General features: G+C 41.9%; 2 protein-coding genes across 9 annotated transcripts in view; one reads left to right on the top strand and one right to left on the bottom strand.

Annotated features, from left to right (window-relative positions):
• Positions 1-1,088: 1,088 nt before the first annotated feature.
• Positions 1,089-26,933, bottom strand: BEND6 (BEN domain containing 6). 4 transcript variants are annotated; one of them, XM_054822958.1, is made up of 11 exons: positions 24,273-26,604; positions 22,343-22,514; positions 13,668-21,627; positions 12,882-13,110; positions 12,623-12,768; positions 12,044-12,142; positions 11,489-11,666; positions 9,786-10,003; positions 7,559-7,751; positions 5,601-5,739; positions 1,089-3,103 (listed from the first exon to the last, which is right to left on the bottom strand). In XM_054822958.1, exons 4-11 carry the CDS (start codon positions 13,075-13,077, stop codon positions 2,836-2,838), a joined length of 1,437 nt encoding a protein of 478 aa, XP_054678933.1. In that variant the 5' UTR covers positions 13,078-13,110; positions 13,668-21,627; positions 22,343-22,514; positions 24,273-26,604; the 3' UTR covers positions 1,089-2,835. The 4 variants fall into 4 exon arrangements, with proteins under 4 accessions (XP_054678933.1, XP_054678931.1, XP_054678932.1 ...); XM_054822956.1 differs by lacking the exons at positions 13,668-21,627; positions 22,343-22,514 and adding an exon at positions 26,802-26,933 and having other exon boundaries at positions 24,273-24,439; XM_054822957.1 differs by lacking the exon at positions 22,343-22,514 and having other exon boundaries at positions 12,882-21,627.
• A 114-nt stretch (positions 26,934-27,047) lies between these two features.
• The window catches only part of DST (dystonin), a 311,102-nt gene continuing 310,550 nt past the window's right edge, over positions 27,048-27,599 (top strand). Inside the window, exon 1 of one of the 5 annotated variants that reach the window (XM_054822953.1) lies at positions 27,048-27,563. In XM_054822953.1, the coding sequence (XP_054678928.1) occupies positions 27,383-27,563 (181 nt within the window). In that variant the 5' untranslated portion in view covers positions 27,048-27,382. The remainder of the gene's footprint in view (positions 27,564-27,599) is intronic. The other 4 variants (XM_054822942.1, XM_054822944.1, XM_054822945.1 and 1 more) reach the window with 4 other exon arrangements.

Here is a 27,599-nt window from a genome sequence, read left to right as displayed (position 1 = left end):
AATAAACAATGACCAAATTTTTTTCCAGGGTAATCTTCAATCTAAAATGCAGTAATAGAAACAAATAGTTCAAGTTATTAGTTTTAGTATTGCTTACCTTTTCAGTACTAAATCTCCAGTTACTAAATGCTGTATAGTCATATAGTTGTTAGGTTTTTCTACAGTAGCCGTCAGCCTTCTCCTATTCTACGTAATGCAAATTATGTGTCCTCTGTCACTCGTATCAGAAGAATTTTACACTTTGTGACACCACACATTTACACACCACCAATTAATTTTGATTTTAGTGCAAATGTTGGCAGAAGCAGCATTAGACTGCTCTGGTCTCCCTTTCTGATACTTCTGAAGTTTCTAATCTGTGATTATCTAGTCTTCAGTTGTGTGTTCTCAGTTTGTCAGGGTCATTTTGGAAAACCAGTTGTATTTTCTTCCTTTTTGGTCATACTGCAAGGAGCATGGCTTTTCTGTTAACTGTGTCGTTGTGTAAAAGCTATTTATCTTCTTTTTTCTGGTGGGATAACACTAGTCCTATACTTTAGGAGAGAGGAACAATCCTTTGCAGCTTGCTCCCTCCTTACCCTTTAGCAAAACACTAAGATGTCTCCTTCTGTGTTGCTCTTTTTGTCCAGAACACCCATCTCTCTTCCTAGCTTGTGCCTGGGAGTAGGCCCATCATCCTACCACACAAAATCCTCCTTTACTCCTTGTGGTGAGCCTTCGACAACTTACCTGGTCAGCAGAATAGAAGAGCGTGTGCTATAGTGTGATCTTCAGTACTGCGACAGGGAGGGCCACCACTCATGTTTGGCTCCGTGTACCTGCCCAAGTGTTACTACACCTCCCAAATAGCAGAACAGCTGCAGCTGGGCAATATCAGCTGTGACAACTTTAAGGTTAGAGAGCCCTTGTAAGCTAGACCAACTCCTTCCCCAGCTAAAGATTATGAGCTTTATAGAAGCTGGCTTCAGAACAGTTTTTTTAAAAAAGGAAAAAAAAGTGAGCGAGAAAAAACTCAAACACCTTACATTAGAGATGGATGTAAGAAAAGGCCCAGAAGACAGTCAGGACAAGAAAGTAGAACTAAGACGTAGTAATGTTTCATTTTATTTTATAGAAAGTTGCTTCAAAAATATGATTAACTATATACATTCTTATATGCTGTACATACAGTACATATACAAAATATACATAATAGCAAACATCCTTCTGTTGCATTTTATGGATAGTAGTTAATAACATGAGATAGGACTTACATCATATTTCATACCTGCTTTCATCCTGATCTTATCTATAAGGAATTGATAGACATGAGAGATGGAAAAGGCTAGCAGATCACTTAATTCATACCCCAGCCCCACAAAAGTCTTCTTCACAGTGCATTTTGTTAGTGCATTGTTCTAGTACAGTTATGTTTGCAGCACTTTCTTTTAGAGGTATTTGGCTGCTAACCTATCTTCAGGGTTTTTTTCTGGCATTCACCCTAATACTATTTCTAATTTATTTCTATAGCTCAGATCTCCTGAGTTACAGAAATCTTCCTCAAGTCAAGCTAGGTTTCTTCAACTTTATGTTGGGTTTTTTTTCCTTCATCTTGACTCCTTAGTTGTTTGTTTGCCACATACAAAATAGGTTTAAGTATTAGCACTCTCTGATCTGGGAGAAGTACACTCAAGCACGAATGCTATAATCCAAGTGTTCTCTCCTTCCCATGCTACCAGCACCCTGTAAACCTGGAATCAGTCAGTGAGGAAAAAAATGTAGCTTCCCCCCTCCTCCTCCTCCTCAGGCAATTAGAGGGTGTGTGACTGCCAGCTGCTCCCAGGGGCAAGTGGTGTTAAATTTCAAGAGGAACTGCACAGTTACTGGGATTTTTCTAGTCCCAGTCCCGTAAGGAAAGCTCTGCCTGCCTACTTACTCTCCCAGCAAGAGGTAGCATACCAAAATTGGAACACAGGGAGTAAAGGCTGGCAATTCTGCCTTGTACTACTTGCTTCCAAAAGACAGTCCTCCATTTCCTGACCAGAGGGATCAGGCACCCTGATGTTCAGGGAAGAAGGGAGAGCAAGAGCTGCCAAGCCAGCAGGATGCCAGCAGGATACCAGCAGCAGAAGGCCTGTGAGAGAAGGTATGGCCTCCACAACCTAAGAGGCTATCCTGGAGGACCCTTCCCTGAGCTAAGAGGGAACATGGCTTCTTTCATTGCCTTTCCAGCTTTCAGAGGTTAAAAATGAGCTGCTGCTTTCTTGCAGACATCTTGAGAGCTGCAGTTTCATTGCCCCAAGAATATTTTCTTCTTTCCAAGTTAACAGCATCCTCCGCTATTTTATTCCTTCTCTGCTCACGTGGCCCTGTGCTGGTCATAGTCTTAATTTCACTAGGAAATTTTTCTATTCTCTTTTCATACCTCTATATCTTTTTTGTATTAATATGCAATAGCTTTCTCTGATCGGTAAAGCGGTTTTCCATCAGCTATCAAGGTGAAAGCAAGGGGATTAAGGTTCCTTTTATACATTCTTTTGGTATTACTTTAAATCATGTTTTTTTCTAGCTAAGGGGAACTCTTCTTATATTCTTCAGAATGAGTTTATATTTTTTTAATTACTGTGTAACATGCATATATTTAATAATATCTTAAAGCCAAAGATATTAATATGCCTTCATTTTTTTCTATGCTGTGGGATTTTAATTTGTTTGAGAAAATGGTTCTCAGGCTTCTATTCTGCTTGCAGCATCTCTGTCCACTATTTCTAGGCCGATTTAGATATTACTTCTTTTTTATTTTATACTACTCCTTAATCTCCATTGAGAATTTAAACCGGTATGAAATACCTTCTATTACTCTTTGTCTGAATTCCTGAGATCCTGTCTGCAACCCTGGTTGGGAGAGGGCGCTGGTGAGCTTCTGGTGAGATGAGACTCCACCTTAGAAGAAGTGGGTTTGAAGTACTCCTGCTGACCTTGTGTGGTGGGAGGTGGAGGAGACAGATGGCTGTTGCTTTGCTGAATTTGTGCATTAGCAGCTGTTGAATCATCATCCTGCTGGTCTTGTGTGCTGGGAGGAACAGCAGAAGAGATGATGCCCTGAGGAGCAGCTGTCGAACCACTGTTGAGACAATTTATAACTGAGCCTGAGATACTCGCATTAAATGTGCAATTACTACTGTTCTTAGTTTCCGAGCAGCAGAGTTTGTTTATTAGCTAGTTAACTAGTTTTCTTCATTGACACATTCCCCTTTTCCTTGTTTCACCTCAGCCATATGGATCTGAGATGGTCATTTGTCTGTCTTGTTGGATTTGACTCCAAACTCCTTCTCTTGAATTGTAATCACGTTCTGAGGAAGGGCAGAGGAGGTGGGCAAGGAAGGTGGAGCAGCCAGGGAGGAGATCAAAACTGCAATATCACCATTTTTAAAAGTTCGTAACTTTTGTGTAAGTTGTTACTAAAGGCACTGCACAGTAGCATTTTCTCTTGGCCCCTCTGTACGTCATTGCTGGAAGGTGAACTGAAGGAGGAACTGTCAAATTATGAGCGCTTTTAAATTCTTCTAATTTTCTTACAGAGAAAACTTGTGTCATCTGAGTTAAAGGAATGGCCACCATTATCCTGATTACCTACAAAGTGCTTAAATGCTTTTATAGTGAGGAAATTCTGAACAGATGTAAAATGAATCCATTATAAATGCATTCTAATAAGCATCCATTCAAGACAAGCTATGCAGGCAATATCTGCATTGGTTTCAGTGGATGTTGGACTGGATTTTACGTAAGCACTTATCAATACCAGACATAAAAACATATTTAAGATATCAAGTTTAAACTGAAAGGTCTATAGGCAGTATTAAAAAACAACCCAGAATTGTTATAGTGCTAGCTCAAGATCCTCCTGTCAAGGCTTCAGGAATACTGTGTCTGTACATGAGAAGACTCAGGAATTAGCAAAATTTATGGATTTATCTAATGAAGATAAAGATATAAATATAAAATAGTTAAGATTTAGTACTTTCAAAGAAGACAGAGTCTATGTTTCTGTGCTTTTTTTTTACCACCTGCATCAAGGACAAGGAAAAATACTACAGTGAATCAATGCACACTGTATATTACAAATACAGAGGACCTTTGTTTTATGAAGCTTTGTCATCTCTAGGAGAAAAGCATTAACATAGTAAACTGTATTTTAGCCAGGCTAGTGCATTTGTTTATTGTTTCCACATGGGAAAACCTGTGTATGTGGATTCTTCCAGTAGATGTTATCTGATTATTTCTCAAGTAGTAATTCATAGACCACTGGTGGTCCATGGAGTACTTCCAGGTGGCTTAGAGAGGAATTTTAGCAGCAAAGCACTGCCACTTTTCAAACAATTGTGTTGTAACATAGTCAAGTATCTTGGAGTGGTTTCATTCATTGTTTGGTTTTTTTGTTGTTGTTGTTATGAAGTGTCTTACAGTTGCAAATATACATTTTAAAACGTGCACGAGATAACTGAACTAGAAAGAAGTAAAATATTACTTCAGTATGGAAAGTCAAAGTAAGGACAAATCTGTTCTCCCTGTCTCCCTGATTTTAATCTCCTCTCCTGTTCCTGAGGAGAGGCTGAGGGAGCTGGGCCTGTTTAGCCTCAAGAAGGCTCAAGGGGATTTTATCTATGTGGATTAATATCTGATGGGAGGGTGTAAAGAAGATGGAGCCTCTTCTCAGTGGCGCCCAGTGGCAGGACCAGAGGCAATGGGCACAAACTGAAACACTGAAGGTTCCCTCTGAGCATCACGAAACACCTTTACGCTGTGAGGGTGATGGAGCACTGGAACAGGTTGCCCAGGGAGGTTGTGGAGTTTCCATCCTTGGAGATACTCAACCCAACTGTACATGGCTCTGTGCAACCCAGTCTAGGTGACCCTGCTTTCAGCAGTGGGGGTTGCACTAGCCAATCTACAGAGGTCCCTCCCAACTTCAGCCATTCCATGATATGTATGTTTGGTATATATGGAAACAGTACTATGCAAATAATTGACTTGACTGACAATAGGGATGAGTTCAGCACTTTTAGACTTAGTCTTGTTCACAAGGTAAGAATGCCCATAAAAAGCAAGATGTTGTTAAATAATTCCTCTGCCCCAATAATTTAGACTCTTCTGGCAGTAAAATAATGCTAATTTAGCTCTCCTACAGTACTTCTATCAGTAGGTACAAAAGAGGTGTGATTTTCCTTATCTTTACTTGTGGGTTATTTGAGGTGCAACAGGTGACATGAAAATGGAATTGACTGGTCTCTGGAGAGCCTACAGAAAATAATAAGCAAAGTAAATAATGCCAAATCTAAAACAGACATACGGATCAAGGTAACTCCATGTTTACTTCTGTATCCTCTTCCTGTAATTTAATAGCCTTGTGCAGCTTTGTCTAGAATGAACAACTTTTTTTGTGCTGTAAAGTTGGACTGCTTCTGTATTACAAGGTTATGAAAATATTTACCTACTTGTCAATGCATCTATGAACACGTATCTTCATGGTAATTTTAAGACTGCTTTTAGATTTTGTTACCACAGGGTAATATACGGAATTACATATTGAGGCTACATTTTTATTTTTTTCTAAGACTTACCAAAAGCTATGCTTCTGAAAAGCACCTGAGTTAACATCTTTGCTTAAAATTGGCTTCTTGGTGCAATTGTTCAGTTTTTGTCCCATCATTCGCCTAATTAAAGCATCATCTGTGTTTGGAAACAACTGTTTTGTGATTCCTGCAAAATAAAGAGATGATATATATGAGGCCTCCAAATCAGTGAAACAACTCATTTCTTGCATCTTGAAATTTCCAGCTACTTCATCAGCTTCAGCTCTAGTTACTTTGCTTCTTCACACAATACTTCATAGATTTTGCATGCGCCAGCTCTTGCTTTTCTCTGTGCCTTCTCTTGGCAAACTCAAAGGGAACTCCAGGGCCACAAAGGGCTTCCTGTAGTGAGTGATTTGTGTTTGCTCATCCTCTCTCCCTTTGTTCTGCTCTTGATCAAAGAGTCCTATTCCTATCCTCGTCAGTCCTCATGCCTCTGAATCTTACAGATTTTGTTCATTAATTTTCATTTGCAGGTGATGTCTCCTTACCTAAAAATTTCCTTTCTGTTTTGGCTGGCTAACTTTTTTGAATGCAAAAACCCAAACAGAACTCAACATCAGGAATGCAACTCCTGCTCTCCTCGATCATCTTCCCTTCCCCTGTTTTTCTCCCCTCTTTCATTTCATTTTGAAGTTTTATAGTTTCCATCTTCTTTAACTACTAACTAACTTCTACTAACTCATTTTCTACAGTCCTAGAACTCCCAGGCTTCCCTCTTATTTTAGTTCTTCTCTTGTATAATGTTGAAACTTTTCTATTTGAATTCAGGAGTGTTGTCATTTCCCTCAACAAACTTCTTTGACTTCTCTATAGGTTCCCCTTGGTCACTGAATTCTCTGCAGCCTGCTGTATTCAGTGTCCTGATTATCATCTCTGCTTCCCTTTTCAGTTTTGCCTAGACCCTTCCCCAGAATCCACCTTTGAAAAGTCACCGGTAGCTCTTACAATCATAGAATCATTGAGGTAGGGAAAAACCATTTAGATCATCGAGTCCAACTGTTCTTGTCATCCCATGAAATCTTAATTTTTCTCATACATCATTCTGAAATTGTCTCATCTTACTGCCTCTAAATATATTTTCACCACCTTACGCACTCTTTCCTTTTCTCTCTCTTGACTTTGGGCCTTTTTCTTTAGCTAGGCTCTTAAGAAAAAGAGGTTTCTGCAACTGATAACTTTTGAAACTGCTGGCCCGCTTCAACAAAACTGGACCAAGGTACAGGGACTGGAGCTAAACTGGGAAGGGAACTGAGAGAACTGGGGAAGTCCAAGAGAATGGCAATGGGTAAGGGATTCTAATACAGGAATTTAGGCTATGTTGTTCAAGTATTAAGCTATAGGTTGGAAACCAATAAAAATCAGGCTTCGTGTGCTCACAAAATACTGTTTTCTTTAAAGCTGCTACTTCCATCTGAAATTATTCTCTTTCCTATGCACCAAACATTCTTTGCCTTAAACCTCAGCATAAAACAAATTTTGTTTGCTTCTCTGATCACTATTCCTGTCTTCTATACTTATTGTCTCATTTTGCCTCCAGCGTTATTTAAAATGTCAGCATTCATAACATTCACTAACTTCAGAACATAGCAGACATTATTTTAAATTTGATCTGTGTCCTCTCTTTGCCTTCCCTTATCTGTTATTGTCATGCTCCAAATTTGACTGTCACAGATTAACCTTTCAAAGGCTAAAAAAAAATTATATCCCTGTGCTAAGTAACCACTTAAGTAAAACCCACAAAATTCACGCAACAGAAATACTACTACTTAGCATTTCACTAACAGTATTTGTAACAGCTGAGTTAAAAAAGTATGTAGCTGAAGAAGGAAATAGGAAACAGCACATCACCCGAGTAGACCAGCTGTTAAGCATTACAGCCCCTCCCTCAGAGAAAGCCCTCCATCAAGTCAGTGCCACATTGAATAACGTGAACAAGTCATCACCTATGATCTCCTGAACTTCATTCTGATTCATAGCTGGTTTTGCTGCTTTATCCTTTGAAGAGGAGGACTTTGCGCCTGTCAGGCTGTGTGTAGCCATGTATTCATGTGTATAAAGTGCTTGCATCAAGTCATTTATAAACTTCTGAGGTTTGCTTTTGTTACAAAGTGCAATCTGCCACTTTTCAATCTTGAACTGGAAAACAAAATCAGTCATAGGCATAACTATTGCAGTTCTCTAGAAAAATATAGAATTACCTCTGAATTTTTTTTTTTACATTTTCTTTTTTTAAACCACAAATCTCTGCAAACTGTGTGCTTGAGATCAACGCTAAACTTGCATACTACTCAACGTTTGCAACTGTGCACGCAGGTTGATTTATTTTCAGAAGCAAGTCTGGGGCAGACTAAAGACCCCATTCATCCTAGCAACCACTTCACCAAGCGATCCTTATTACTCACTAGTGGAGACAGGACATGTTCAGACATATCTAAATCCTTCCGCTTGCACTCCACGCAGGCTGGCTGTGGTCCAGTTCTGGTGTGGATTCTGTACGGCCTCGGGAGCATGGCATCGTGCACATTCCTGTCTCCAAGCAGACATGCCCTAAGAACCGTGACATCTAATCCTGGGCTTTGAGAGTGACTTTGACACAAGCAGTTGTACAGCCTAAGTAGTTGAACTCTCCTAATGGGCAATTTTGAGCTACCTCTATTAAGTAAGGCTAGGCTGCTTAGAAAATTAGGTCTTTTTATTTCTTTGGAGATGCTAGGTCAAATTTTGTGTATTGCAATATTCAGTAAAAACATCATTGATATGATGATTGATAATTCTTAATAGATTTCTTTGTTTTTTAGGAACCCATGACAACACACAAGAATGATTTCCATCAACTGACATGACTCAATGCATAAGAATGTTTATGTAAATTGTGAATGCAGAAGCTAGAATTCTTTTGGTTGCGTCTTTATAGAATCATAGAACGGTTTGGGTTGGAAGGGACCTCAAAGATCATCTAGTTCCAACCCCCCTGCCATGGGCAGGGACACCCTCCACTACACCAGGTTGCCCAAAGCCTCATCCAACCTGGTCTTAAACACTTCCAGGGAGGGGGCATCCACAACCTCTCTGGGCAACCTGTTCCAGTACCTCACCACCCTCACAGTGAAGAATTTCTTTCTAATATCTAATCTAAATCGACCCTCCTTCAGCTTAAACCCGTTACCCCTTGTCCTGTCACTACACTCCCTGATAAACAGTCCCTCTCCAGATTTCTTGTAGGCCCCCTTCAGGTCCTGGTAAGCCACAATTAGATCTCCCTGGAGCCTTCTTTTCTCCAGGCTGAACAACCCCAACTCTCTCAGCCTGTCCTCATAGGAGAGGTGCTCCAGCCCTCTGATCAGCTTCATGGCCTTCTTCTGGACTCACTCCAACAGCTCCATGTCTCTCCTGTACTGGGGCCCCCAGAGCTGGATGCAGTACTCCAGATGGGGTCTCACAAGAGTGGAGTAGAGGGGCAGGATCACCTCCCTCGACCTGCTGGTCACACCTCTCTTGATGCAGCCCAGGACACAGTTGGCTTTCTGGGCTGCAAGTGCACACTGCCAGCTCATCAATCAATACCCTCAAGTCCTTCTCCTTGGGACTGCTTTCAATCCATTCCTCGCCCAGCCTATAGCTGTGCTTGGGACAGCCTCTGTGCCTGAGATTTGTCAGTTATGCTCAGTGATAATTACAGAGAATAGGGGAACATCTTTACTCAGTATCTATATATGTATGTGTTTCTACTGGACTGCTGGCCCGTGTCTGGAGCAAGAGCAGAAACATACCATTCTCCATTTACTTATTAACAGTTTAAACAGACTGCTGGTATTTTTCTTAATTATCTCTGAAACACTACCATTCCTCTTTGGCATCCAAAACACTGGGCTGGAAGTTATCCCTGGGTCTCAGTATTTTCTTCATGCATCTACATTCTGCCCTTAGTCACAGATGTGGAAAGCCACCGACATCAAAGCGAGTTTGAGAGTGTACCAGCACACTGATTTAAGTCTAGTGTTTCTCATGGAAAGAGCCTTCTGCACAAAAGGAGCTCATTAGTCACATCATCAACTGAATGACAAAATGATTTTTACTGATGCTTATTTTTTATATTTGTTATACTATAACAGTAAAGTTTGTACTATATAAAGTTTTAATTTTTATGCCTGAAATTGCCTTTTAACTGACCTGTTTTTCGGTCTGTTGCTCCTCATCTTCCACATTCAAAGTTATTGGTGAACCGGAGTTACTATGCATAGCTGCATATGAATCTGCTAATGGATTGTTAGATGCTTTCCAAACAGCATGTGAATGCAGACTGGACGTAGATGATGTCACTCCCCCTTTGAGCAGTGCTTCAGCCATCCCTACCAGTTCTTCAAAATGGGTGACTGCTTGTGGCAACACTGAAATAAAAAAAAAATGGAAAATGAGGGGAAAAATAGTAATTGAAACTTTCAGACTCTAATTACATAAGCATGTATATTTTTGCAATTAGATTCCTGTCATAATGCAAAAGAGTCAAAGTAGTCAGCAAAGATGCTTTGACATACTTTTTTCCTATTCTCTCAAATGCTTTTCTGCCATTCTGCTGTCCCCACCCATGAAGAACTGGCCTCTGTTTCTAGAACAGGATAGATGAGTTCTCTGCAAGGCTAAGAGGAACCATTAGTTTATGCCTATTGCAGCATTAGGCAGGCTATTTCTCTTTTTTCTTTTTGCTATCTCAAAATATCTACAAGTCTGTAAGGCTATTGAATATGGGGTAAGTAATGTTATGTCTGATTTTTTTTGTTTTTGCTTCAAAGAAGTTACATAGACTGCATAGACTTTTTTCCCCTCTTTTTTAATCTACAGAGAATATATTTTAAATAACCTTTTTTCCAAGTAATACTTATTTTCAAATATAAACTTTTATTGAGTCCATTAAGAAGAATCAATTCAGAGCAAAAAGGATGCAAGCGATGAAGGATCAGCAAGATACAGAATCACTAAATTACAGAAAATACTGTAAAAGACTAATACACATGCTTAAGATGCAAGGCAAATGGACCTAAATGTGTAATAAAATTTGTCAGACATTAACAAAATGTTTAAAAATAATATTCAAAAAAGTGGAGACGAATGAGTCTAAGATGAATAACATAAGGAAGGGAATCAGGTGGACAATGAAACTGATAAGCACTTGCAAAATCATATGACAACTAAAAAAAAAAGATACTAGGCTGCCTAGGGATGGTATGATGTAGCTGGCAAGGGAAGGAGCAAATCCTCTTTAAACCTTATTCATTCACTAACGTTTTGAAATTTTGGATTCAATCTTGGCTGCCCCAGAGTAAGGGTCAGGGACAAGTAAGAGGGGCTTCAGAGGTTATGACTAAGTGATGACGGATTCTTTTATAAAACAACGAAAGGCTTCACCTCTGGGAAAGGACTAAATTTGTTGCATCTGGAACTAACTCAGATTATCAATAATGAGGAATTACCAAAGTAATTAGAAATTAAATCATTCCAGAATAAACAGAATCTCAGTAGATCACGAAAGACTGGTAATAAATAAGGTTAGTTGGACTGGTCGGTGCAGTGTTTGAGCTTAGCCGATGGTTATACACAGCATACAGAAAGGTTCTCTTGGGAACAACTGAAAGGATTTGGACAGATTTTTCCATTTCTAACTCTATGATTGCATGGCCTCCGTGTACGACAGTTTTTTTCTAAGTGCTGCTGGAATTAAATGTTGCCATGTATCAAAGACTTTGATGCTAATGGTAGGCCTTGATCGTGTCAGGTGCTTGAGCATCTGCAATTCCCATCCAAATAGCCTCTTATAAATCAAGCTTTTCATGACCTTCAGGCTTTCCTCTTCATCAAAATACTTCCCCTGACTTTACCTTGAAGCATCACCAGGGACTGCCTTAGGCGGCAGTTTTCTCTCATGGTGTCTGTCAGCTTCCTCTTGAGACTTTTTATTTTGGCACACAGTTCTACCTTGGATAGTTGAAATAAAGGCTCTTCATCGTCACTGCTACTTTCACTGTACAGAAAGTTGCTTCCTGAATACGGTTCTCTCTGGAAAAAAAACAAACCTTGCTATCTAGAGCAACAACAACAACATAAAATTAAAGCATTAAATCTAACATTAAAAGATCTGGCTATATCAGAATATTCTCTTTGTACACAGAATGTATAAACAGACTTGGTGCATTTTAATAATAGCTGTTACTGAACATAGATATTACCATTCCTATTAAAATTCAAAATGAAATGTCAGGGTAACACATAACTGTTAGGTATTTCTCTCTCTGTTCCCCATTCACCAGTTTTCTAATGTCGTGTCTTTTAGAACCGTTAACTTCACTAAAACAAAAGTCTTATGCCCCCTAAACAAATACATTTCAGTTTGCTTTTGCTTGATACATTGAAATTGCTGAAGATGAGATGTTTACCTGTTTGTTGATTAAAGATGTTTCAAGTTGACTCAGGATGTTGGCAGGAGCAGAGGCCTGTAATGATTTCTTTCTTTTTATATGCTTCATCATCTTCCCCTGTAAACAAGAGCATAATAGTGCTTTTGCATTCATATAGAGCCTTTAATTACAGTATCTCCTTGTATACCATAAACTTTTATTCACTGTGCACTTGACACTTGTGGTTAGTATTTTTGAAAAGCAGGTTTGTAACTTTTTGTTAAGATTTATGTTTTCTTTCCCCACATTTTGTCACTGCAGATCTACCTGGTCCCGTCCCCTCCTTATGCAGTGGTCAGATTTGTCTTATGGTAGAAAATGTAATGGAGCTACAGAACATCCAAGTCGTGAATAACACTTCTCTCTTTAAATAGCAAAGGACAAAATCTATTGGCCTAACTAATTACTCTGACAGGTTATTGTGCTGAGGTACCACGGGAAGACTGCCTGTATTGCTATACATATTTTATGTATTATATTGTGAAGAATCAATAGTTACAGTCTATTTCATTCTATTATGGGCCTGTCAATGTCAGGCACATGAAGACAGAAACTCACCTGTTCTTTATCCAGGTCACTGTCTTCACTCTCTGAGAATATCATTTCTATCCTCTTCCTCTTGCCTTTTCCAAGGACTTGTATTTTTGCAATTTCATCCGCTCGTAATATCTTTTGCATCATTTCCACCAGCTCTTGGGGGTCATCTGAAATGATGGAAAAAAAAAAAAAGGCGAAAGCACAGAAAAATCAGATAGCAATACCATACAACTAGACTAAAATTTCATATATCAGATGAATGCTCTGGAACTACACTCACCACTCATGTACACAACTTTCACCAGGTGCTTTTCTGTCTTTCTTTCTGCCACAGGCCAGTTTACTAGAACATGCTCATTTGGTTTCAGAAGTCTTTCTAGTTCATTATCATCATTGGGAAGGTCCTGTATCCACGAAGTCTCTCCAATTTGCAGTGAATTATCATTTACAAAATCAAACAGTGTGAATTTTTTCATCCTTAAGTGGTTTTCTTGTCACACAGACACTGCCTGCAGGATGTCACAGGAAAAATTGCTGTTACTGTGTCATGCCACAGTGTGGTGGGTTGACCCTGGCTGGAGGCCAGGTGCCCACCAGAGCCGCTCTCTCACTCCCCTCATTCACTAGACAGGGGAGAAAAGGTATAACGAAATGCTTGTGGGTCGAGATAAGGACAGGGAGAGATCACTCACTAATTATCGTCATGAGCAAAACAGACCGAACTTACAGAGGGAATTCATCTAATTTATTACTAGGCAAAACAGAGTAGAGGAATGAGAAATAAAATCAACTCTTAAAACACCTCCCCCCACTCCTCCCATCTTCCCGGGCTCAACTTCACTCCCGGCTTCAACCTCCACCCCCTCAGCGGCACAGGGGGACGGGGAATGGGGGTTATGGTCAGTTCATCACACGTTGTTTCTGCCGCTTCTTCATCCTCAGGGGGAGGACTCCTCTCATCGTTCCCCTGCCCCAGCATGGAGTCCCTCTCACGGGGTGCAGACCTTCAGGAGCAGACTGCTCCAGCATGGGGTCCCCCACGAGGTCACAAGTCCTGCCAGCAAACCTGCTCTGGCGTGGGCTCCCCTCTGCACGGGTCCACCGGTCCGGCCAGGAGCTTGCTCCAGCGTGGACTTCCCACGGGCCACAGCCTCCTTCAGGTGCCTCCACCTGCTCCGGCGTGGGGTCCTCCACGGGCTGCAGGTGGAATCTCTACACCCCCTCATCCTTCCTCCATGGGCTGCAGGGGGACAGCCTGCCTCACCATGGTCTTCACCACAGGCTGCAGGGGCATCTCTGCTCTGGTGCCTGGAGCTCCTCCTCCCCTCCATCTGCACTGACCTTGGTGTCTGCAGAGTTTCTTACATCTTCTCACTCCTCTCTCTCCGGCTGCAAAAGCTCTCTCTAAGTGTTTTTTTCCCTTCTTAAATATGTTATCACAGAGGCGCTGATTGGCTTGGCCTTGGCCAGCGGCAGGTCCGTCTTGGAGCCGGCTGGCATTGGCTCTGTCAGACACAGGGGAAGCTTCTAGCAGCTTCTCACAGAAGCCACCCCTGTAGCCCCCCTGCAACCAAAACCTTGCCACGCAAACCCAACACACACAGGAATGCCACAAGAATGCTTTAAAAAGCCCTGAACAGCCCTCCTATTCCTGGACATTGGTAATTACCTTGTATGAAAATATCCTGGGTAAGGAAGTGAAAACTAGCCAAGTGGTGTGTTATATCTCCCCTGAAGGATGGGAGATGGTCTGTTCAATACATGTACATGAGACAGGTGCCTCCAAAACTATGCACAGACAACAGCTTTCACTCACAGAGCCTTGCTGGCTTCCATATTACTGCTGTGCCTGAATCTGTCTCCTGCCCAAGATCTCCATTACTACTACATTTGCCCCAACAAAAGTTTTCAGTCCAGCCTCTGACTAAAAAATACAGATGTGATAACATTCCCTAGAACGAGGGAAGGTTCTAGCTCTACATGCTCTTACGAGGGATGTATGACTTCCGGGGCTGTATTAATCATCTCATGGGTAGCAAGATGTACAAGTGCAGCCACGAAAAACCAACCCAGAACAACCCAGGACAACTGACTGGATAAGGTATGACACATTCTGGCAGCAGAAAACTTGACGTACAAAAGAAATGACAGGCTGAGGGCTGGAAGAGAGCTGGGCTGCTTCATGAAGAATAACAGCAACAAGGAGAACCCGGACCCAAATATACAGCTAAATCTTTTGCTTACATAAAACAATATTTTTAAACCAAAGGACCATTTCTGGAATTTTTAAGCCACTGGATTTCCACATTGCCAGAAGGGAACAAGTCATACATTGTGCTTTATTTTTCTAATTAAGCTGATATGCCTTACATGAAAGTATGAAATGTAATGTACATTATTAAACTCTACTGGAAATGCAATCAGTTAATTAAGTGCTTCCATGATACTCAGAGAAGATATTTTCTACTTTAAAATTATTAAATTAGATAAAACCAATAAATAGAAAATCTGATTTTCTCAAACCTTGGTCTTCTTTCCAACAAACATACAGTTTGGCCTGTCAGTTCATAAAGGCGAAGTAATTTTACAGAGCTGCAAACTCATAAAATCCCAGATGTGACAGCATGATTTGCGATCTACTTGGCCTCAATCAGTCAGAAGCAAATCTAGTGCCTCATGCAGAGGCTGTCAAAAAGGTAACTCAGAGCTAGGAAAGGAGAATTACACGGGGCTATTATGTCAAAGTGAGAAAATCTGGTTGCAGTGCTCTCAGAAGCAATGTCAATTTATTTGCAGAAGCCCAGCTCACCACTCTTCACCCTGTCTATGCTATGCCTCAAAAGAGCTGGCTTTTCACACAGGGGTGAACTTGCTAATTTGCGAAAGACAGCTGCGCTCTTGTCAACATGTTTACTGATACAATGAGGCAAGCGGCATAAGAAATCGCCATTAAAAAGAGTATTAAATCATGCTTTTATGCAGAATGCGTTGAGTGTGATAGCAGTAGGATTGTTAAACATTGCTCTACTGAAGAAAAAAGACTGTGTTTGCAAGAATTCACATTAATTTTCTTTAAAGAGAGTTAGAAAGACCAGGAAACATCCATCCCATGTAGATTCTGGAAAGGAAGCAGCCTGAATGTCTGTGCCCAGCATGAATCACCGGAGGCCTCATTCTGCCACTGATCCACACTGAGTGGATCCTCACACCACAGAAAGGGATCATTCAAATGAATACACGTACAGACAAAGCAGAACCCAAAGGAAGACAAGTTTCAGCATTGACCTCACTAGGGATACGTGAGGTCCAAAATGAAACGGCATGTTTGTCCAAACAATTTAAAACAGCCCGTGCACGCAACCACATTGACCATCAGTATTTTTCCTTCTTTTTCAAAGTGCTTTTGCATCTATACCCCAAGTCAGCTTAACATTTCTCATCTGGCACAAAGATGTTAACTTCTACATCTGATCAACCCAGCACAGCAATCCCCATCACCCAGTTCTTCGATTCTCAAATGAAGTCCTTTGATCATTCCCCTCCTTGGCCCTTGGCAGTTGTGAGCTGCTTCATTACCCTCCTAAAAGCCTACATAAGGTCAACAGACTTGCAGCAGAACTGCCAGTGTGCTAAGATTAACAGCTGATTGACTGACTTCTGTATTTTTTTTAATGTTTCCTCGTAGTCCTCTAACAGTCTGTGTGTTGTCTCTCATTTTGTATTGAGGCAAATATTCTCTGAGCCATGGGACGTGCTTGTGGTCTGCACTCATACAGGGTTAGCAAGCCAGCCTGGGATTTCCAGGGACGCACTGAATACACAGGCTGCTCACAGCATGGAGGGTAGGTGATGACTCCCCATGGCGCTGGGGCTGCTCATATATATACTGTGCTGCCCAAGCGTATCGGCAGCAAGTCCAACAGCTTTTGGAAGGTATCAGCCTTGTGTACGTGTTATACAGCTTAATGATGTCGACAGACACGTGGACTTTTGCATGTTTGGAGCCCACAACAGCAGCCTGGTGCCACTGGTAGGCTCTGTGAAGTGCATGGCCACCAAAATCCCTCACACAATCTTTACATCAGACAAGCACGAAAATTCATCCCGTCACTCAAAGCTAGGGACAATTTTTACCACGGTCATGGCAGGACTCAGAGCTCAGCAATTTGTCTACATTATCTATAAAGCTCTTTGGAGCTGTCAAGATTTTTGCCTGTGGTGGGAGGGTGTACTAGTAAACAGCTAAACTGATTTCACCAAGAGTCTTAACAGCTGCCAAGTTAAAATATAAGCTAGATAGGATGCTGAGAGAAATAAGGAATGAATTTCCCAAATTGTCATGGGAGGAGGGATAGGGTTGATCCAGTCCGGAGTCCAAGAACCTGCCAGCAGCTTTCTGAGACTTGCACTCGGTCCTGTTGCTCCTGCTGCTTTTGAAGGGACCAAGGCAGGAAAGCAGTTGTGGGGCAGCAACAGAGGCTGGCCAGGTCCCTTCTCCTCTGCTGCGGCTCTGCTGGGCATCAACTCAGTGGCTTGAATTACACATAAAATAATGAAACTATTACATTGCCAAATAAAAGGAATGGAGTGCAATAGTTGATTGTTAGTACTTCTCTGTTACAGAGCTATGGCTTCAGCTCCCCCAACAGACATTAATCAAACTACGTCTTTTCACAGAATTTATTGTGACAATCCATGGGCCCCGGGGATAATACCTAACTGTCTGCTGGCATCATCTCTAGCCAGTGATGAAAGGGAATGGAAAGGTAGAACAAAATGTCTTTGATGAAGAAAAGGAACAGTAAAATACTTCACTTACTGGAATTGAAGTCCTGCAGTGTTTTCTCACCCTGTTCTCCCACTGGAGTCAATGTGAACCTTGTCTGAATAAGGACTGCTACAGATGCCTCCCTCTAAGCTATTTTCTTTGCCAAAACAGATCAAAGGCAAAATATACCGTATCATCAGGAAAAAAAAAATATCTTGGGGGATGGGATTAATCTTACCAAACTTTTACTGCCTTAAAAGTGAGAGGTTGTCTAGCCGTGTTTGGCTCAGTCACCGCAGAAAGAGACGTGATTCATCTCACCCTAAGACATATATTTAAAAGACAGCAGATGACTCACTGTCTGGGAGAGCCTATTTCACTCTACTGACTACTCAGTGACTATACAGGCATAGGTATGCCTCCTTATAGAAGCTGGCTTGGTCCAACCCATCCTATATTAGCTTTTTTGAAGCCGTAGGATAGATTCCCGTAACCTTGGCTATAGGGAGCCAAGAGGATGGAGTATGAAGTCTGTTAAAGCGTATCTGGTTCTCTGTTTTAAATCCTTCTTACACAGTTCTGCAAGTCATCAAGTAATATTTCTTACACTCAGTGCTTTGTTCAGGGGTTTAATCGGAAGATATATAACCATTCACAGACATTACCCTGTGTGCAGCTACTAACCACAGAGACACAATTACATGACCTTTGAAAGCCACTTATGTTTTGCAAGTTACTTAATTCTGCTATATTCTCCATTTGAAAACACTAACTACTTACTTGAGAAGTACTCAAATGCAAATTTATGATTGATTACTGTTCTAAGACACAAATCTGTCTCCGCTTTTTCTAAAAGCGGGTAATTTGCAGAAGGGGAAAAATAAAAGGAAGGAGCCATTTAATTTTAAAGCTCTGCAGAGGAAACATTAATTGGACTCAATTTTTACAAACATGTTAACACCTCACATTCTGCACAGATGCTACAAATTTGCACACAGAATATTGTTACTAAGCAACCCAAAAAGCCAGAACAAAAAAAACCCTAACCAAAACCAAAAAACCACAAGTCATTTAAAGACATATCTCACACTTTGACTGACATAGTCTGTTCCATTCAGCTGGAGAGCTGGCAGATGGCATGCTGAGATCATTATTTCTCCTTTCTTTCAGTAAATGCAGTGTAAAATATTACAAATTTACAACACAAGATTGTAGGCCCACTCAATGGGTCTGATTCCGCTGCGGCTTAAAATAGGGCTTTGCCACCGATTTCAGCAAAACAAGAAACTGTACCATAACCATGCAACACAGATCCATAAGAAAGCACTAATATTTTATATTGTCTGGCCTCTAAGTTCAGCCTTCGATAATCCCAGTTTTCCTTGGAAAAAAACCCCACCTTTACTGAGCTAGAAATTCATCTATATCTCACTCAAACTATTTATTTCCAATTCAGGATAATGAGTGGCAGTCACAGATTTGGTTTGTGTTACTTTGACTATGGCATTTTACATCGAACTTGTCAGGACATTAAATACAATGTTGGTGTAAAACTCTTGGGCTACACTGAAGTCTCAAATTCCCAGTTCTCTGTAACAAATTTATGATGGAAAACATGACCATATTTAAATACGTTACGTGCCTTGTTGTGGGTTCTAATCTTATTCCCCTGAAACCAGTGTAAGATTTACTAATGATTTCAGTGGAATTAGGCACTGCTGCAAGAATGCAGAAGTGCTGTTACTGCTCAAAAGAGGTACAGTGTGAATCTTTAGTCATTTTATGGGAAAACATGACTTAAAAGCACAAATCTGTGGCGCTCAGATGAGAATTACAGAGTACAGATTTTCCAGAATCATCAGTACCGCCGTGTTCCAAATTCAGCTGGAAATCTGGGAGAGCACCTATCAGAACGCTACTGCAACTTTCAAGACTATAAATGCACAGAAATAATCCCACTTGTCTTCCACAGGAAGGATAAAACTACATTATTTTTATTACTGATATCCAACAGCTCACTTCCCAACTGTAGATGGCTATCCTGGTGTGACTAGCTACGAAATAATCTGAGATACTTTTCTCAGAAGTGATGCTATTCATGGTAAAGCAACATCTTCTGCCCTTAAGGACGCAGATGATCTCATTGACTTCAAAGCCTCAGCAGCATTTAGAATCCACTGGATTATACGCAGAATTTGGCCGATACCTTGTCCCACACGCTAAAATTGATTTGAATGGCCCAAGGAATTCATGAAGCCATTATTATTTTTCACAGTAGTGCCCTCCATGCTGTGAATTTTAGCAACCTAGAAGTTCTATAAAATAACATTAATACCTAAATATGCCAAAGCCCTTTGTAGGACTGTGGCTTAAATCAAAACTTTGAAGAAGTTTATTGGAAAAGCTCTCTGATTTTTGCATCAAATCATTAATTTAATTTTTAATACTGAGTGATAGGAAAAGATGAATAATGAATTTATTAAGCAGGTATATTTAGTATGTCTTGAAGGACTAAACTTTTGTTCTAACTAATAATTTGTTCAACTAACAGTGAAACATGGCGATCATTTTAATAAACTTCAAGACAGCAACCTGGCATCATTATTGGGCTTTCAGGACAGGATTTAGTTCTAGATTAAGATGCTTACACTTAGGTGTCACTGGTGCACCAGGTATCTAAGTTATCACTGTAATCACTGGAGATCTAAGGATCAATTTGGCTTCCTAAACGTAGGTGTCTAACGCCAGCGTCCTCTGCTATTCTGCTTGGCTTTCAGCTGCTATGTCAGCATTGCGCATCTCCCATGGGTCTTTTTATCACAACTGCCATCCCTCTGGAGTTGTCTCAGCCTTGAGCACCTCCAACCATCGTAAGAGTCAAGCCCCTATTGAACACAATTAAAGCTCCCTGGAGAGCAATTCAGCTTATTTCAAATGCTCTAGGGCCAATTCAGTTGCCTAGAAATAAATGCATGGTGTAATCTTAGATACCATAAATTATTACGCCTGACCTCCAGCTGCCTCTTCTGATGGGCACATATCTCACATAGGGCCTAGACCCTCTTCCAGGCTCATGAGGGTGGTTACTAACTCCAATGACACTAAACACGTAAATTTAGGGAAGTGAATTGTTCTCTAGGCCCCAATAATTCAGCTGAGTTTAAATAGGAGCTTAGATACCTCACATGCCTATAAACCACATACATTTATTTATCTGAATTTTAATCTTCCACGCAGTGAAAGATCCACATAAAGATAACAAGATGCCAAATAACAAGATGCAAGAAGTTATCTTAATTCTACGTCATAGATTAGTACCTTTATTAAATAGCTATTTCGTAGCTGACAGATGGAAAACTAATACCCACTTTCACTTGCTTGTTCGCAAATGCCGTGCACAACAAAATGTATTAATATACAGACCAACAGAAATCTTTTTATTTATTGAACTGGATGAGATACCTAAGCTACAGGAATTTGAATAGTCTCATGAAAGCTCTTTCCATGCAGCTTAATATATCCAAACTCTTAGAAGCAGTAAGTAGCTTGGGAGAAGCAACAAGTCAGCATGGCTCTGTAGAGTCTAACACTTGGCCGCACTCATTCTGGCTTGGGTAATTCAACACATCTTAACAGCTCTCAAATTATGAAGGTTAAAGACCAGTGATGTATTCACTTATTTTTTCTAAAGATGTTTATGGGAAGGCAGAATCATTAGGTAAAGTTTGACCACGAGCAAACCTGTGCTGAGGTAAAAAAACTGTGCACTTGCTGTAAGTAACTCAAATACCCTTTTCCTAGAAGGCTGAAAAAATATTAGACATACTTTCCATATGCAACTAATGTACATTCAAACTGGACTTGTTCAAACAAACCCACTGGCAATCTGGTGTGAGAGTTCATAGGAGGAGGCTTCTTACTCTTTTTATAAGGTGGCATAAGCTGTCTTCTATCTTTTGATAAGCTGTGCTGCCCCAAAGCATTGCTATCAGTGTCATTCTCTCCTCAACTCTAAGAGCACAGACGTGAAATAGCTGTTGGGAAATTCCAGGCTTGAGCTCTGGTCAGTATTTAATAATCTAGCGGCATCTTAACTATCTCTACTCATACGTCTTTACTGGCTGTCATAGGTGAGTGATGACAGATTAGAAGTCATGCCTGGTTAGTACTCAGAGTGCCTGCTCTTTTACTCCAAAGCTCTTCCTCAATTGCTCTGGTTTTGCGGCAGGTTGGTAGAAGGGAATGAACTTGATGATCTCTGGTTAAAAAAAAAAATCTGCATTACTATTAAAGGTCATGAGCTAGAACAAGAGACATATACGTTGTCCTCTTACTCCAGGGAATATTACTGCAATTAAGAGTAGTTCTGCGTGCACTTAGGAGAATTGATAGAAAGGCATCTTCCCTGCAAGGATAACAACCTCAAACCTTATTAGAGCTATCTTCCCCCCACTGTCCCTTGTAAAATTAAATGTCCTTTTAGTGTATGCACTTCAACCTAACTTTATAAATTAATATAAGAGATGAAAGGCCAGTGTCATATACTGGTCTGAAACAATCCTTAAGCAACTTCCAATTATATACATAAAATACTAATGAAGTACAATTTCCTCTGGGATGCAAGGCCACATTCAGATTGACAACTGCTACGTTAAACACTGCCAAAAACGAATACAGAGCAAATTTTAACCAAGGACAAAGGGGCATATCACTGCTTTAATGAAAAAAAAAAAAAAGCGCCGTAGGAGCTTTAGCAGTGTATTTCCATCTAGGCTCAAGATCAGCCTCTCTGTCTGCAAAGTCAATTTATGCCCACAGAATTCCTGCCAGCATTTTTCCAGCAACACCATAAGCCATGAGTGCACAACTGCATGGCTCATCCTCCATTCGATTTACATTCAGTCTAATAAACAGAGGGAATCAAAACATGCAAGTTGTGTGAGTTGATGAACCTGCAAAATAAGGACAATTACCTCTCCACATATAAAGCGGGTGGGAATTTGGTTTTATGTGGTCACCTAAGACACTTGCAGATGGTAAAATGTTCCAGTCATGGAGGGGTCTAGTCTGCAGCACTGGAATCACACAGTTTGGTCTTGGGTAAATCAAACAACCTTTACAGTTTAGCTTCTCTTTTCAAAGGATCTGAAATAATAATGCATGTTTACCTAATTTCAAGGATATTGTGAGAATTAACTAATGCTAGCGTGCCTTCCAAACTTAAAAAATGCTGTATGGAGCAAACAATTTAACAAGTTTTGCAGAACAAAGATTTGCAATAGCTTTGCTGAATTTAGAACATGTGACTTCACATAGCAGATTTTTTTTTTTAACCGTAATGCCTATATCAAGCTGGAAATCACATTCTTCAGCTGAAAGAATAATATTTTATAAGGTTTAATCATCTTCTAGAAACTCCTACAACATCTTCTTATACATCATGCTTAAACTGCTAGAAGGCACAATGAGGACAGCATGTAACCTGTGAAGTAGAATATTGAGGGGGAAAGAAAATTATTTCATTGAATGAAGTTGATAATACTCAGACATTATGATATATTCTGTATTTACTTTGCTTGCTTCTTTGGTTTTTACTGTATTTACTTTGGTTCCTCTTTGATTAGAAAATAACCAAATATTTTGTTAAGAAATATTAGATGATTAGAGAACTCTTCTAACCAGTTAAGTAGTCATTTAAGCAGAATATTTTACTTAATTATAATTAATTAGTAGAAACACAGTCCTTAAAGCATACCTACACACCAGTGAAAGGAAATGATCTTACCCTTTCACTTACTCAGCAACTCTTCTGAAATTGTATCACGTATCATCTCCTATTCTTATGTCCACATCACCAGATCTAGCATGTGACCTTTTTCTTTCGGCTCACTGATACAGGGAGTCTTATAATTGCAAAATTATAAGGCCTGAATCTGTAGGAGCAGAGACCTGCCTTCGCAGAGTGGTGGAGCGCCCTTGAGTTCCACAGCTCACATTGGGGAAGGGCAGTAGATCTCTGCAGACGTGGTTTCTCCACTCAAAATACCATCATAATTTCTTCTTACATTTTGTTTTCTCCTTTCAGCCTAACCCATGGTACTCAGCTAAGATTTTTAGTTTCTTTTAAAAAATGTTGCTGAACCTCACATAAATTACCAAGGATTATGCACATAGATTGTACTGCAATTCTGCAAACAGGGCAAGAGTAAGGGAAGAAAGTATCTCTGCCTTCAGCCTTGCTGGGCAAGACTGCTAAGTCAGAACAGGTTATCATGAGAGACTGGCTGAAAGAATATTTTAGGTCAACACTGACTTGCCTCCCTGCGGGAGGGCTGCTGCTGCTACAACACATTCCCTGCTCAAGTCTTCCATTAAACTGCAGAAGTCTGACATAATTTCCGTGCTGTTCCCCTCCCTCACACAACTTGGGAAAATACGTAGAGAACTGCATTCAAGAGTGACTGCAACCAGAGAAACATCCTCCCCTTCTGTCCTGTCCCTTTCCACTGCAAATGTTTGCTGGTCACCTCTTTTCTGTGGAGTCTCTGAAGCAGAACTTTCCTTTTTCATCCCTCTGCCTGAGTACCTATCACTACCTCCTCCCTCAGCGTTGCTTTAGCAAAAGGCTGCTCTCACTGCTCTGTTTCTCTGTAATCCCCATCAAAACAAGCATATACAGGATGCTACCTCCCACCTTCTCATATCTCCACAAAAGCATGGCCACGTCATGCGTACTCTGAAACGGCAGCAGTACCGCTTATTTATTTCAGGGTCGAGGGCTGCCTTCTTAGCTTATAAAATCCTATTGGACTTGCTTCAGCCTCTCAACAACTTAAATCTCTTTTCTGACCTGCCTCGCCATTCCACATGCTCTTGCCACCGTTAGTCTCAAGACTTCGTTACCTTCTTTTGCTTCCTCTTCTCTGAAATAGCTTCACCTCCGGGATTCTCCTTCTGAGGTCAAATCTCAGCTGAGAGCCAACGGTTTTGTTTTAACCTTCTCTCTTCATTCCTTTTCTCTTCTCTGTTTAGCATCCTTAAGATTTATGAAAAGTTCCCTGAAAAACATTCTGTAAAGAAGCTTATATTAAAAATGCTATACACATAAAACTTCTTTTAATTTCTCTTTATTACTATTTGGGGAGGGGCAGGAATCTACCTGTATATAATTTGCTTATTTTTAATGTGAAATAACTTCAGCAGCTTAAACTTTATTCACCATGGAAGTAATATTTTAACCACACTACCAAACCCCGCAGTATTTAATAAAAACAGAGCAGTAATGAGTACAAAGAAAGCCATAGCAGCAGTTTGATATACATGTGAGACAGTTGACTCAGAAGCCTGGAGCAGTAGCTCTCTGAAAAATCACGCATGTCAGCATGTCTTGTACTAAATTGTATTCTCTTTTGCATTTGAAACAAAAAATTAAGCAGTTGTCATGAAATTTATTATATCATTTTGGCAAAGTATTACCTTCAAGACACCACTGAGCTCGAAGTCTTAGAACTTAAAGACTATAAGCTATAAAATTAAGCTATAAACCTTAAACTAACAAGCTAACATTCGAGATTTGTCCGTCAAATGGTTTCTATGCACTGCTACCCAAGAGCAACATGAAAATCACCGCTCCCCCTCAGTTCTCTGCAGTTTACCGTGCAGTCACTGCTGTGCTACGTTTCCTCCACAATCCCATTCTGAAGCAATAAATCAGTGCAGGGTGAAAGGCATTGAAAAGTTTCCTGCTCCTGCAATATACTGCAGTGAATCACTGCAGCAGGGCAGCGTGTTGCCAGGGGGGATCACGCTGATTTGCTTCACGTTTCAGTGAGGTAACATGAACCGTTTGAATAATCTCCAGGTAATCTGCATTAAAACCATTTTACTGCAGTGTACTGCGGTATTAGGAAAGATTTCAATATTGCATCACATGATGCAACACAACCTTATAGCATTTGTCAGTTCCTAGGCAGTGAGGGAAAGCTTTAAATCAAAGGCTGCAATGTAGCAACTTTCCATTTTACAAAGTAATACAACAGACTACTTTGGCTCACTATCTTGGCATATATTACAAAATTCCTGAGATAAAGTATTATACACCTAAAAGCCAACATATTTTTTTTTCTTTCTTTACTTAGCCGCCCAACCCGGTATCAAGAGAATCTTTCCAGGAAAATGGATTTCCCTAACCTTAAGGTACAGTGAAGTGTTACAATGTTATTAGTTCAGTGATAAAGGAATTTTAGTATTTCAGAGATCATTTTTCCTGTTGTTATTTAAGCTACCACTGATGTTTCCCTCTGTCCTTCCAGCTTGCATATTTTGTAGTTTAATTTACATTTGCACATACACTTTTCTATATAGTTTTATGGCAATCATGTAAGGCAGCAACATCTCAATGTTATTCCAATATTTACCAAGGTTTTCATTATTTCTAGCAAGTTTTGGAAATGTTCCTCTCATTTACATGCTCACATCAAAGATGCATGAAAAAGAGCATGAATTTCATCACAAATTAACCCTAACTTTTCCCTCAGTAGCACACGCAAGCACAATGTTGCAAAATACTACCTGGATATATTTGCAGCATGTGATTTTTTTGTGCGTAGTAGTACGAGGGAGTTTAAAACTGCATTTTCAAAGACCTCTGAAACAGTCTTTGAAAGTACGGAGTATCAGCAAAGCGAGAGCTGCAGAGGTAGCAATGGTGACAGAGATAAACTCTTGTTATTATCCGCATTAGCAACCCGCACATGTCGGGATTTTTTTATGGTATATGCGATGCATGGGCTCGGGCAAGGGGGCAGATGAAAGGCACAGATGACATTTGCTGCACCACGTTGCAGTTTCCTGCAGTAAGAGGGTATTTACAGGGTATTGCTCTGTAACAGCTTTCGCTGCAACGAGCCCCTGCGCCGGCCAACTTCTCCGCGGCTTTCATGGAGGAAACGTCTTGGCGAGCGTGCAAATGACACACGGCCCGGTATCTAAGCACCACACGCGGTGTGCGCCTTAACGCGTCAGGCAGATGAAAGCTGGTGAGGTGCCGGCTCTCCCGCAGTCATCTGCCGCCTAAATCCCAGCACCACAAACACGGATCAGCACGACACGAGGACCCTAATCACCTTCTCAGGACGTATCTCATTAACATTTCCCAATCCCTTTCCCCTGCGGCAGCTTTGCCACGAAGCCAGCCGCGATCAGTGCCCCGGGTCCAGGGTCCCCCCTGCCCGGGAGACCGCTACAGACAGCGCCCCCTCCCTCCCACCCCCCCTTCCTCCGCCGCGCACAGACCTGCACGGGCGATCGCCGCCGCGACCCCGCGCCACACCGGTCGTTGCCCTCCGGGGCGGCGGGAGCGGGGGCAGCCCCTCTGCCCCCGGGGGTCCCCGGCCCGCGCGGGGAGGCCGCTCCCCCCCCACCCCCCGGTACCTCGCAGCAGCCATTTTCCGCCTCCCTCTGCAGCAGCTCCAGCGCGTGATGTCACCGGCCGCCCCGGCCAAGTCCCAGCGGCGGCGGGCTGGGCTGCGCTGCGCCGTGTCCCTTCCTTCCTCCCCTCCTTCCTCCCCCCGGCGGCACCCCCTCCTCCTCCTCCTCCTCCTCTCGGTGCCCCGCCCCGCCGTGCCCGCGCCGGCTGCCATGCGGCGCCCCGCCCCGCCCCGCCCCGCCGGTGCCCGCGGGCGCTCAGCCCGCCGCGCTCCTCGCGCCTGGCTGCCGCGCGGGCGCGGAGAGGGAAGCCCCGCTGCCGCGGCGGCTGCTGCTGCTGAGTCACGGCCTGAATTTCATCCCGCTCCTCCTCCTCCGTTGCCTCCTCCTCCTCCTTCGCCTCCTCCTCCTCCGTCGCCTCCTCCTCCCCCGCGCCGCCGCCTCCCGCCCGGCTGCCGGCTCTAGCAGCGCGGTGCTGGCGGCGATGCCCGCCCCGCTGCCGGGGGGAGAGGCTGCCCGGCGCTGCCCGGCCCCCCGCCGCTCGCCGCAGACCCGCGCACGCAGAGGGGCAGCCGGGCGCTTGAGCCATGATTGCCGCGGCTTTCCTGGTCCTGCTGAGACCCTACAGCATCCAGTGCGCCCTCTTCTTGCTCCTGCTGCTGCTGGGGACCATCGCTACGATTTTATTCTTCTGCTGCTGGCACCGCAGGCTCCAGAAAGGGAGGCATCCCATCAAATCCGTCTTTTCAGGTCGCTCAAGGAGCCGAGGTAAGAGATGCTGCTCGTCCCCGAGGGCGGAGGAGG

This window comes from Grus americana, chromosome 3, assembly GCF_028858705.1.
Source record: "Grus americana isolate bGruAme1 chromosome 3, bGruAme1.mat, whole genome shotgun sequence".
NCBI classification, from domain to species: domain Eukaryota; kingdom Metazoa; phylum Chordata; class Aves; order Gruiformes; family Gruidae; genus Grus; species Grus americana.
Note: the sequence above shows the minus strand (reverse complement) of the source record. Positions and strands in the feature narration are given on the sequence as shown.

Coding starts and splice junctions, on each gene's coding strand:
- BEND6 (XM_054822956.1), bottom strand. CDS start 13,077: ATGAAAAAATTCACACTGTTTGATTTTGTAAATGATAATTCACTGCAA. Junction 10,004..11,488: donor GTCCCTGGTGATGCTTCAAG/GTAAAGTCAGGG, acceptor TTTTTATTTCAG/TGTTGCCACAAGCAGTCACC. Junction 3,104..5,600: donor TTTCAGAAGCATAGCTTTTG/GTAAGTCTTAGA, acceptor TTGTCTCAACAG/TGGTTCGACAGCTGCTCCTC.